This window comes from Apis cerana, linkage group LG4 (genome assembly GCF_029169275.1).
Source record: "Apis cerana isolate GH-2021 linkage group LG4, AcerK_1.0, whole genome shotgun sequence".
Classification (NCBI taxonomy): domain Eukaryota; kingdom Metazoa; phylum Arthropoda; class Insecta; order Hymenoptera; family Apidae; genus Apis; species Apis cerana.
In genome coordinates, this window is record NC_083855.1 from 8,536,241 (window position 1) to 8,549,640 (window position 13,400).

The 13,400-nt window shown below is 25.4% G+C and overlaps 1 protein-coding gene and 1 long non-coding RNA gene across 5 annotated transcripts; one reads left to right on the plus strand and one right to left on the minus strand.

Annotated features, from left to right (window-relative positions):
- Positions 1-203: 203 nt before the first annotated feature.
- LOC107999053 (proton-coupled amino acid transporter-like protein pathetic) lies at positions 204-12,633 on the plus strand. Of its 4 annotated transcripts, XM_062073970.1 has the most exons (11): positions 204-343; positions 634-766; positions 852-1,014; positions 1,090-1,209; positions 1,304-1,390; positions 1,764-1,914; positions 2,763-2,969; positions 5,238-5,680; positions 10,700-10,869; positions 11,121-11,302; positions 12,222-12,633. In XM_062073970.1, exons 5-11 carry the CDS (start codon positions 1,323-1,325, stop codon positions 12,270-12,272), a joined length of 1,272 nt encoding a protein of 423 aa, XP_061929954.1. In that variant the 5' UTR covers positions 204-343; positions 634-766; positions 852-1,014; positions 1,090-1,209; positions 1,304-1,322; the 3' UTR covers positions 12,273-12,633. The 4 variants fall into 4 exon arrangements, with proteins under 4 accessions (XP_061929954.1, XP_016914190.1, XP_016914193.1 ...); XM_017058701.3 differs by lacking the exons at positions 204-343; positions 634-766; positions 852-1,014 and having other exon boundaries at positions 1,100-1,236; XM_017058704.3 differs by lacking the exons at positions 204-343; positions 634-766; positions 852-1,014 and having other exon boundaries at positions 1,176-1,390; positions 2,778-2,969.
- On the minus strand, positions 3,622-5,448 carry LOC133666023 (uncharacterized). Its single transcript, XR_009829538.1, has 2 exons — positions 5,306-5,448; positions 3,622-3,994 (listed from the first exon to the last, which is right to left on the minus strand). It is a non-coding gene; the product is annotated as an uncharacterized LOC133666023 (long non-coding RNA).
- Positions 12,634-13,400: the final 767 nt, after the last annotated feature.

Consider the following 13,400-nt stretch of genomic DNA (forward strand, 5'->3'; position numbering starts at 1 on the left):
ATCTTATTATCTATATTAAAAATGTATTATTTGTAATTTATCAAATTAAAATTTGATACATTTATATATAGAAAATTTTTTAAAGTTAGGTTAGATTTTTTTAGTTGCATTTAAAACTACTGAAATGTTAGTTATTTTTATTCGAGGACTTTCATTATTGTTTATTATACTATTTTATCAGTATAATTATCGATATTTTTATAAGAAAATAATTTTAACCAAATTCAAGTTGTTAAAACAGTTATCTTATTTTACATAGTTATCATAGTCATATTTATTCGCTTTTTTTTATATTTGTGTAAGTTATATAAGTAATAAATAATATAATTCTTTTAGTAATCACGTAAGTAATAATTGTAAAAAGAATAAAAATTTATAGTATTAAATATATATATATTTTTTATGTCAATTGATAATTTAATTACAAGATTTAAATTTATAATTTATTATAGGTTATTAAATATTCATTTTTATTGTTGTTATAATTATTGTTTATATTTTTCTTGAATTTAAATCATGAAATTTAAGAGCTACAATGAAAATCCTTTTTTTATATCTATGATATTCTCATTCATTGTTTTTACGATAAGAAAGACTATTGTTTCAAATGATTTATCTTATTCAAATCTTCAGTGTACTATATAAATCTACGAAAATAAAAATGAATTGTCGGCTAATTTAGTTTACAAGGAAATCGAAATTTAATTTAGCAGCAGACAGGAATTCCTTAAAAAATTATTTCCTTGTCTACTCATCGAAGGACACAGTAATTACATTTCTATGATAAATACTTATCTATTTGAGAATTTAAAAATCAATATTAATTTAAATGCAATATTTATCGAATATAGGTAATTCATGATACAATAAAAGTCAAAATAAGAAGGAAGACACTTTGAAAAACGTTCATTTTTTGTATGCTCAAACAATAATAAAAAATATCGATTCCTTATCAACAAAGAATCATAAAAATCTATTTTCTCATTCGAGGATCGCCATTAACACCGATATATGGTATTATCACGTTGTAATAAAATTATTTCGAGATTGTGATGGGTCAAATGATAGAACTGAGTTATTGTCCGCCAGTGTACGAGGTCGTCGATTGAAATTCAACTGCCTTCGCGTATCATCGTTGGAAGTCCGGGAACGAAACTTCCGGATATTTCATCGAAGGAAAAAGAAGGGGAAGGACCTTGTAAGAGTTCTGTAAGGAACTCATGATATAAGCGACAAGTGAGGCTAACCCAGACTTGCTATGGAACGTTCTTTATTTCCCTCTTCGTTTATTTGTCAATGACAGATACACAGAAGTGAAACGTATGGAAGATTTGAATCAGGAAGAAGAGTATGATCCCACCAAACATCGTGCACCAGAAGCAATGACGTCGTAGGAATATATTTTTCATTATTTTTTTTCCCTTTTATAATAGATATAATTGATGAAAAATTAATTTTGATATCTTTGTACGACCATTAAATTTGATTATTTAAAATGCTTCAAAAATTTAATTTTATATATATATAAAATTAATACTTTTCGTAGAATTAGAGAAAAGAATATGAGTTTAATATGAGAAATTCTATATTTGAGAAAATGAAAAAATAAAGTTAAATTCTTATAAAAAAATTTATAGATATCAAATCACGATAATTATAAATATTAAATTAATTGTTTGCGTTTTTTGTTTTATTTTCTTTTCCATTGAATTCATCAAATTTAATATCTTTTTATATTTAATTTAAAATATTAAATATTTCAGAGATTTCATTGCGTTGCTGCATCTATTCAAATCTTCTTTGGGCAATGGTATATTTTTTTTACCATATGGATATAGACGAACTGGTTATATTGTGGCAATATTCTGTGGTTTCTTTATTGGTATATTGTACATGCACATGATTTGTACATTGGTAAGTAAATAATAAGAAAAATGAAAGTAGAAGATTATAATTATTTATAAATCTTTTTGTTTGTTAACTTTTAACGAATAGTGAATTAAATGCTTGTATATATTAATATTTTTAAATCATTATATAAAAAGGAGAATTAACATTTAAATAAAATAAATGAATGACTAAAGAATAATACTTTGAATCTGTATCTATCTGATTATTACATAGAATCAATTTTAAATTTTCCTATATAAACTGTATATAAATATATTATTATTTACAATCTATAAATGTAATTCAAATCCAATATATATTTTTAATTTTAAACTTCATTATTGATTCAAACAACATGTAAAATTAAAGTTGTTTTTAGTTCAGAAATTTTATTCATTTTTAATTCATAATTTTCATTTTTTATATATCATTTATTTTCCAATTTTCAAAATCATTTTATCAATTTTCATCAATTTTAATGAAAACGTCATTTGAATAGAATTATAGTTTAAAATATTTATTCTAGAATTTCCATAGCGATGAGAGATATTAACACGTTTAAGAAAAAATCTTATTTAAAATTCCTAAAAAATTTTACTTAAATAGATAACCTTTTTTATTAACATTCAAGGTTACTAATCGTCGCATGCGAAAAATATTACGCGAATAGGAACAATATTTGCCAATTTTACGGAAAATATAGATTGTAAGTAACAACATGTTTATAATGTCGAAAAATTCGTTCATGTTCAAATATTTTGCTTCAGAGGAAAGGCTGTGTCGTATTTACAAAGCTTAGTCCATTGTGGAAATCGCGGCACAATAGCTAGATACAGGCAATGTACGTCTGAAAACGAGTTCTCTGAACGCAGGTGCAATGCTCTCAGATATTGTGCAGGCGCAATCGTGTACCGATGTTGGATTTCGCCAAAACAGCGGAGGCCTCGTTTCTCAGTGGTCCACCGAAGATTCAAAAGTATGGGAGAACGTTCGGCGTCTTGATTAATGTGGTCGTTTGCCTCGTACATTTCCAGGGCACCGCGATATCCATCCTTTATGCATCCACTTTGTTCCAGCAAGTGAGCAACGATTTTCATTTACGAAGGCTCGAAGATTATTTTTGCGTATCATAGACGAATCGATATCGATTTCATTCAATGATTTTTTTTTTTTTTTTTTTAGTTTTATAACTAATCACATTAATCATCAAATTAGAACCACATTCAGTTAATTTAATTTTTCAATTATGAAGATATATCATAGTTGAATTTGTAATTGACTATCTAATCGATCGATATACTTAATACTTGAGATAGTTAATGTTTAATTTACGACTATCTAAGTTTTTGAAAAATTTAATCTTTAATTAAACGAGAGATAATTCTTGATTTTTATCAAGAATTATTTTAATCATTTTAATCATAAATATTATTAAAATGAATTAAAGTAAAAATATTTCAAGTTATATACAATTTATATAAGTTCTCTAGTTTTGCATGTATTTAAATATTTTATGCAGATAGATTTTTATTAAATACAAAATACTATATGTGTTGGTTATAATTTCAATATATTAAATTGTTGGAATTTATAAATTCAATATTATACAGTTAATTAATTAAAAAAATTTACGATACATCATCTGTTTGGTAATAAACAAAATATTTAGGAAAGGAAATGAATTGGAAAATTTTTAAACAGAATTTCTTGTTTCAATGAATACAACCTTGCTATTTCATTATTGTTTCTTATTTCTATTGATTCGTCGATGCATATCAAAAAAATATTCCTACGATTTCAGTCGTTTCTATTGGTTTACGAAACTTTCACTTTAGAAATCAAAATTGTCATAACTTTTATAACATTACATAAAAACATACTCGAGAATTTTATTAGATTTCTCGCACGTATGACGAAGATAGTAATTAATTTCTATAAGTTTTAAACTACAGACGTTTAATTAGTTTACTAACAATCTTTAAAAGACACGTGGAAATTCCATGTGCATCATCTTCCTCGATGCATAATTGAGGAAAAGATGTGAGACAAATCGTAAATTTGCTTCGAGTGTCGAACTGCAGCACGTTTTATTTATTGGCACTTACTAAAACGAGAAAATCACACATAAAAAATCTATTTGAAATTTCTAAAATCGTGCACACTCTGAAATGATGCGAGAAATGATGAAAGAGAAGTTTTGCCTTTATGCTATGATTTTAATTTGAATACTCGGGTTTCCTACTGCATAATATATCGAATTTCAATAGACTCAACATTTAAATTCGTAATTAATTTCTTTATTTATTATTTGTCCTAAAGAAATTGCATGTCGCTAATTTTAGCATTTAAATCTTATCGCCATGCAAGCTTGTTTAAGATAAATACTTTACACCTTGAAACTGTTTGTTGAAGTACTGTTACGACTTTGACATAAATTCTTTTCATGTCAAAGACAGCTATGAGACGTATGGTTTCTTTATATCAATTGCATTTACACATATTGCATTCTTTAAATTAATCACTTGAAAAGAAATTGGGTCATTTCAAATGCGTGCTCAAAGAAAAGAAAAAAAAAAAAGAATAAAAAAAAAAACAGTACTCCAATATATACTAATTCTATTGCAGAAAAGATGCAATGATAACGATAATATAATAAGATTCGATTTTCTCTTATCTTTGTATGTAAAAATAAATTTATTGTAAAAAACATAGAAGTTACATATTCACAAAGGTATGAAAAGATTATAAAGCAAGAAAAACATATGTACTTATCTTAGAGGTAGAATTTAATCAGCAATTCGGTAAATTTTAATAGCCATCATTAATTTTTTAATAGATCATTTATCATTTCTATTGGATGACGTCAATTATAAGAAACACATGACAACTATTTATACAGGATCTTAGCTGTGTAGGATATGCCACGTAATAATAAATTAATATACGATAATACAAGCTCGTTGTCGATACATACGAATTCAATGGATCTTCACACCGATACGTTTAACACGTTCAATGCAGTAAAAAAAAAAAAATCGAATGGCGGATATTAATTTTCAATACCAGTACGAGTACCAATTATAAAACATCGAAAAATATAAATAAATTCGAAGGAATTGTTCAAACAACCGATAACATTTTTATCAAACTCGTAAATGCAAAAGAAAAGTTTGATACGTGAATAAGATCTTTTTATTTTTCATATTTTTTTTTTTTTAGAAAAAATTTCATAATGCGTCATAGGAAATCCTCGTGTGATTTCTATTCCGATCACTCGCATTGAACGTATTAGATCAGAATTATCTCACACGATAAATGACGAAATGATCAATCCCATTAATTTCCAGATGATCGAATATTTCTCCGAAGTCGAATTGAATCTTCGATTCTACATAATTGGGATGTATCCATTTACCTGTTTATTTGGTTTTCCAAGTTTCAAGTATCTGGCGCCATTGACCATGCTCGGTTCCATATTCATATTGATAGGCATTGCCGTCACCTTGAATTATCTCATCGAGGATTTTCCTGATCCGAACAGATTGGAAACTTTCACTCAACTGCTACCAATCCCTTCGTTCTGCAACTTATTCCTGTACGCTCTGCACAACTTGACCGTGACCATGCCGCTCGAGAACAGGATGAGGACTCCGCACAACTTGCAACGAATGTTAATACTCAATGTATCGTTTAATGTCTTATTGTACACGACATTCGGGTTCCTCGGTTACAACAAATATATGCACGATGTCTACGACACTGTAGTCAAGAATCTACCCGTCGACGTACCGTGAGTTGTCTTTTTCTTTTCATTTTTACGGATTTTCAATTTATTTATTTTTTTTTTCATTTTAATTTTAGATATGCGAAGACTAGATCAATCTTTATGAACAATTTTAAATTGATGAAATTTAAGACCAGTTATTTTATTTTAATTCAATCTTTCATGAAACTTTAGTTGCATCAGAAATATTTGAGATGATGTATTTAAGTGAAATATTCAAAAAATATAATGATGTTAATATATAATGATGAAAAATGTGAATGATGAATAATGAATTTCTCTTAACATGCTGTTGATTAATTACTTAATACGAAAAACTAAGAACTAGTTATTGTGCAACTATTATTTAATAAAAAGATTGATTAAATTTTGATATAATTTAATAAATTATCTAATCTCAATGAAACTAATATAATATGATGTAATCTTTTTTTATCACTAACTTATAGACAAGTTATTGTAATTATTCAAACACTTTGATGTCTAAATGGGATTAATATAACATAATGAAATATTGTGTAATTGATTATTGATTATGATTAGTGATTTATAATGATTAATAAATTTTAAAGTTTAATAATATTTTAATATTTATTAATAAATTTTAAAGTTTCAGGATTAAATTCCATTATATTTATCTTTTAATTTTATTTACAATTCGATAGAAATAAAAACAGAAATAATATCAAATTAAATTTTTTTTTTAATTTTTTAATAATTTTAATTAAAAGAATTTAATAATAAGTACTTGGAAGTATTGTATTTAAGTGATAGCAAAATCTTTATCATTACATTGAAATATTGCAAACAATGTTATCCAGATAAAATTCCTCAATACCGAATATACATTTACTGCTTGTAATATTCCAAACTGATATGTACTATGTATAATATGTATATTTGTTACTACTTGATTAAAGTACTTACATATGTACTAAGATAATTCTTTAATTACATACTTGCGTAAATATATATTTGCGTAAATATATACAATTCTCTCTAAGAAGTTGAATTTTATTTTCTAAGAAGAAAAAGGAGAAAAATCAATTGTAACAAAGAATTTAAAAACACACACATTGTATTTTTTTTCAAATAAATCGAAAGAAATCTTTTCAAATTATAATCACGATATAATAAAAATTATATTTAAATTATTTTAATAATCAGATTAATATTATTACATGTGCCGAAAAAGAAAAAATTTATTTGCTTTTTTAATCGCTTTTCAATCAAATTATCAAAATAATTTTTATACACAGTATTATCATATAGTGTAAAGATAAATATGTATTATCTATTGTCAATATTATATCATTGAAACCATGCATTTATTTTCACGAAAAAGAGTAGAGAAAAATCTAAATTATACAGAAATGGAATTTATATTATCTATATATCGGTATGTTTTCACATAACATTGATATCGAAATATCAATGTTCTCTCGAGAATTTAAAGTTGTCTATAATTTCTTAACATTGCCACGAAAAATCTCAAAATATTGTATAATTTCCTCCAACTTGAGCTTTAATCTCTTCAAACAAACATTATACACGTTACATATTACGTATGTAATTACATTATTCGATCAATTATTCATTTTTTCACTCATTCCTTCATTACCGCTATTAAGTTGTCATGAAGATATTTACATTATTTCCTTAAAAGATCAATATCCTTCCATAAGTAGCGTATCTAAATTTCTCCGTAAAATAATAAGCGGCGTGTGTACGTGAATGAAACACAACATAAATAATTCATACACGTTAAGAAAGTGGCACGTAAGAACATGTTTTGAGGATGGAAGTAGCATGCAGATCATTTTATTTGCAACACGGTACTGCATCCTCAAGCGGGTGGCGCGTTTGTCATTGCTACAACCTGTTGAAATCTTCACAGTCGAAGGAATCGGTACCAAGGAAATCATTTAAAGTCTTGAAACGTAATTTTTTTTTTTTTTTTAATTTTACACTCGGATGGCGAAATTTAATTTCGTTCCATTTTAAAATAATTTTTGTTACAAGATTTATCGTTAATAAATGTTGAAAAATGTACGATAAATCTTTTGAGTGATCGAAGAATAATTAGTTATGCCGTAAATTATTATAAAGAAACATGAACAGATAAGCGATATCATGTTGATTAATAATATTATCACTTACGATTCAGTATAGTAAATATTAATCTAGACTAGAAGTTATCCAATTAAGATTATCGATTTCGTATATCGACTAAAAAATTCGCAGACTTTATTTAATGGAAGATAATGGAAAGTGGAATGAAATGAAACATGATTTTTTTTTTTTTTTTAAGATATTTCGTGAAATTAATCATACCTAAGTTCTACATTTTTGAATCTTATTTGCTATTTCGATTAATATCGATATATTAAATAAATATAATAAAATATATTTATGAAATTATTATATTATATCGAATATAATTTTATTATATTTTTCACATATTTATAATATCTCATTGAGATACCATTGCATATTGTAATGTACACATTTTTTTAATGAAAATTAAAAAATTTTATCTTATCCTAATTAAAACATGAAATATCGTTACACGATTTGATGAAAGAATTACGAAATCAAACTTTAAGTAGGAAAAAAAAATCTGATAAGGAACTAATCACCATTTCGCAAAATGTAATACGAAAAAATTGCCTACATAAAATATCTTATCGATATTGCCTTTAATACAATCACGTATATTCAAAATCATGCACAAATTCTTCATCGTGATCGACTGAGAAATGAAAGGTCAAGTGTAGACTAGACAAAGATTAATACAAAGGAACAGCTGGTGACTTTGTATTTTTCGATAGAAATTCGGATTACATGATAATGCATCGTTTTCAATGATTAGATGTTAAATGATGATTTTTCGAATTCGCATCGCGATTGATACGAGTAAAGGAAATTAATTATCGATACATTCTTTTTAACAGAAGTGTAGAAATTATTAATCGATTAGTATTTATTCGAAAAAAATTTTTTTTTTATAGTAATTTTCCGTACAGAGAATAAAAATTTTTCTTGGAATATCGTTGACATTTTTTCTGCCGCATATCTTTTTCTTCTATATGATTAACATTCCTTTGAAGAAATTGAATAGTGAAATAAATTATATGAAAAGGATTTAGTGATCACAGAAAATTATCACGTTATATGTATACACGTTTATATACTAGGACGATTTTAGTGTTTCAACTATTTTTTTTTTTTAAATGAGTAATCCATCCATTACCAATCGAATTGATTATCATCTAAACTTTAAACTTTTTTTATCGTTTGTTAGAAAAATTTATTTTTATAATAGTATGAAGTTCTAATAAGAAATTCGATTATATTTTAACATCAAATATTAAAAAAAGATAATATTTTTTAATCGAATAAAAATATTAATTAAAATTTAATAATATCAAATAAAATTAAATTCTTGTGCGTTATCAATATAAAATTTACGTATTTCTTATCAAGAGAGGTATTAAATTAATAGAGATACAATTTTTTCAAGAAGAATAAAAATCTTTTAAATTGTTTGTTTGAAAATATATATAATCATCAATTACATTTTTTAATTATTATAATAACACATCCAATTTTAATTTCTTTTTCTTATTTCTCATTAATTATTTCATTTTATTTCCATTATCAAATATTTTCATTTCGTCTTTTAAATTAATGGAAAATTTCGAAAAGTATCTTCAAAAATCGCCAATCTCTTAATCATTTAATCTCTTTGATCTTGATAGGAAAAAATAGATTGGATCGATTTTTTCTTCTTCATTTCATCCAATCTTTTTTGGTATGTAGGCCGTATGCATGTCCTCGAAAATCTTAGTATCACTATTTACACGTACTTCGTGATATTTTATATACTTTCTTATCTATCCTCACTCCAATATTTGTACACACACGTATATGCATTGAAACATTTTCAATGGTATTTGATAGAAAAGAAAATTTTCTATTTCTATTTTTAATTTTTTTGTAATTTTTTCAAAGATTCAAAAAAAAATTTTGGGACATTAACGTTATTTAGATAATTATGTATTAGTTTTGGATAATAGATATGTATTAGTTATTGGATAACTCCATAGAAAATTTATTTTATTTATTAAAACGTTTAATATTAGTTATACTAATACTCTTATACTAACACTTACTTGATCTTTTATTTATTAGCATAAAATTAAAAATTTATTTTCTTTCAAATTCAAAAAAATTACTATAAATATATAAATATAAATCATCCTGGATATACAACATCATTTATCTTTTATTTATTTCTTTGCGGAAGATTTTGTAAAAGTTATCTTGTAAAACATATTCGAAGAATTTGTTCTTCACATTGAACATCTGGCATTCAAAGTGCATCCATCAATCCTGTTTTGAAAATATGTACATTATATACTGACTTCTTGGTTATATTTCAGACTGTTGTTTGATATAATTATTGAAATGATACAAAAACTTAATTTAAACTTTGTTCATACAAAAACTTGTTAAATACTAGAAAATATATGATATTGAAGAATATTATAATTTCTAGTTTCTATTAATATTATCACAATATTATTATGTTCCTTAAATTTTGTTCATTTTGATATTTTCTTTGAAATATTTCTTTATTTTTATAAAAACATAAATTTATTTTTTAAATATTTCTTATTTTTAATAATCATCACGTTTATGAATCATTCTAAGAAACTGATAATTTCTTGTTAACGATGAAATAGCAATTAATTATAACATTCTTTTTTCTTTTTTTTTATATATATTCAAGGTTTAAGCGTTTAAACATACTCGAATGTATCTTATCTATTGCGACTTTATCTATGCAAAATACTCTTTAAACTAAAATAAAATATTCCAACATTTCGTACATACATCAATTCCATATTTAAGTGACAAATTTATGTCTGTTTAATATTTTGAATTTAAAAAATTAAATTACGCTCGATATACATAAATCATCATATTTTATAAATAAAATTTACTTTTTTATTATTCCAGACTCACGCAAACAGTGAAAATAACCGTTGGCCTGGCTGCTACATTCTCGTTTGGAATAGCTTATTTTGTACCAATTTCAATAATATTGCCCAAGATCCAAAAAAGATTTGGCAAAATAACTGAATATTATGATGAAAATATCTTCCGTATAATTGGAGCAACCGCAACGAGTAAGTATAATTGATTAATTACAACGCGTTTTTTTTTTTTAATTTTAATTCCCTCTTAAAGAATCGAATTTGACACAAATTCTATATGTATGATCGAAACGTGTTGACACAGTCCTCAAATTGAAAAGAAACAATATCCAAAAAAAAAAAAAAAAAAGAAAAGAAAAAAAATACAGTTTCACAATAGTAACAAAAAAAATCGATCATACATTATTAAAAATATCAGATTTACTTTTGTTATGTATTCGCAGCAATATTGGCAATTGCAATTCCGCAAATGTTGCCTCTACTCGGATTTCTTGCAGCGTTAAGCATGACCACGATTATAGTATTGATCCCTATAGTGATAGAAACAGCGACGAAATGGGAGACTGCCACTCGATTTCTTCTCGTAAAAAACATTGTTATTTTTATAATATGGATGGTGTTGTTCGTAAGTATCGAAACCTTATAATTCGCACGAATTTCTTGTTGATGTTTCTAATTTTTGCATAATTTATATTACGATATTATAAGAAATATTATAAAAAATCAACAATAATATTACAATATCGTATATCGAGATTAATTAATCGATTAAAATTTGCAAATAACGATATTTGTAATGTGTACGTATATTTAATAATTAGTTATGTTATACTTAATTAATTAGTGATATCGAACACCATTATTAGAATTTAACGTAATTATAATTTATTATGTAATTTAAATTGCTTTTTTTTATCTGATAATTTAAATTAGTTTTTTTTTCCCTTCATGGCCAGACAATGAAATATCATTTTCAATGAAAATCAAAAGTAACGAGTTTTGAATTCAGAGATTTAAATGTCATCATTTAAATTTTTGTAAAGTGTACGAACTTTGAGGTGCAATTACACGAGAAATCAAAAAATGACATTTCATCCAAGACATTTGCGTTTTCTCGATTTCGTCATACGATAATTAGCATTAGTCATTTCACATTATTTCCAAAGTTAATTCAAAATAACAATCTAGTCATGGTTTCAAGTGTAATGAAACGACGAGAGAATGTAAATTATTTCGAAACCATTGCAAAAAAAAAAAAAACTTCAACTACTTATTTATTTAACTGTGAAAAATAAAATACCAAAAGTTTGATCTGCAATTTAATCCGCACGCCTGAAGTCTAATGAATGTTTAAGCAATGGAAAATTATTCTGAAATTATGTTCGCTGGAACATTGATTTCCTGTGTTTTTCCGTGTCCAGATAATGTTCCGGTCGAGTGGATTGGAAATTTGTATAAATCGTTGATATAAAATAACACGGACGAAATAATGGAGAAAAAATTTTTCGGATCGATTTCGATTATTTCCAATTTGTATTTTATAGAGTTTTGGAATAATCGAGAGTGCAATAACGATCATCAAAGAATACAAATGAATACGATGCGAAAGAGAAAGGATGCTGATTATCGAAGTTGATTAATGAAAATGGCACTAATTCTCTCTGCTGCATGCATCTATGAAGAGAATCGAAGAAAGTGCAAAATCTATTCGCAACCCGATAGATTACTTTGCAACACAAAAGTGTACAATCTTACGGTACAATTTAACTGCAAATTTCATTCATCATTGTTTTATTGATTTAATCCTTTGTTTATTATTTTATCCAAATAGAAAATACATAACAGAGGAAAGTTAGAAATACTTGAAGCAAGAGACAATGAGACAAAGATAAATAAGATATTGTTATGTGTATAAATATATATTTGTATTAAAAATATAATATTGATATTTATTGATATTCTTTTTTATTTACGAATGTGAATTGATATTTGTGCTTAGCTACTTACATCAAGTTAATTACATCATCCTGAGGAAAAGATCCGTAGATCATGGAAAAATAATAAATCAAAACGCTTGGAGCCCACACGGTTTTTATTGAGTCATGAATAATTTAATATTCATAGCATAGATTTGAATATTTACGCGAACAATTATAGTCATATGAATGCATTTGTGCTAATCGTTTTTATTGAAACGATCTTCGCGTATGAAATCGCGTATGTATTTTTCAATTTTGTCCATTAACACTTTCTTCTAAGGAAAAAAAAAATTATATTTGGCTCTGAATTCCTTTATATTTTTTTTAGAACGTAAAAAATAAACATCGTCTAGCATTGTTTCTTTTTTATCGAATGTCGAGTCAAAAAATTCATAGTTTCGATATTTTTCTTGTACATTTTTTTTATAATATTAAAATAAACGACTAAATTTTAACATAAATAAATTGTAAATGTGCAAAGAAGCACTTAACTTAAATTCTTATATAATTCCAATTGTCCTCTTCTTTGTTTATACGGTACAATTTACGATAACGCACGTTTAGTTTAATACAAAAAAAAAAAATATATGATAAATTATATCTTTTACATGGAATCATTATTAATCGTGACACAATCGTCCACCTATTTCACTGTATTCACTTGTTTAGAATTTAAACATTAAGCGATATACACTTACTCACCCAGAAAGAATGAATATCTGTTACGTACACGCATTGAAATTA

What these genes read in the sequence shown, in the direction of transcription:
- LOC107999053 (XM_062073970.1), top strand. Translation starts at nt 1,323, where the DNA reads ATGGAAGATTTGAATCAGGAAGAAGAGTATGATCCCACCAAACATCGT. An exon ending in CATCCACTTTGTTCCAGCAA is followed by an intron (nt 2,970 to 5,237) that starts GTGAGCAACGAT and finishes ATTAATTTCCAG; the next exon opens with ATGATCGAATATTTCTCCGA. An exon ending in AATTGGAGCAACCGCAACGA is followed by an intron (nt 10,870 to 11,120) that starts GTAAGTATAATT and finishes ATGTATTCGCAG; the next exon opens with CAATATTGGCAATTGCAATT.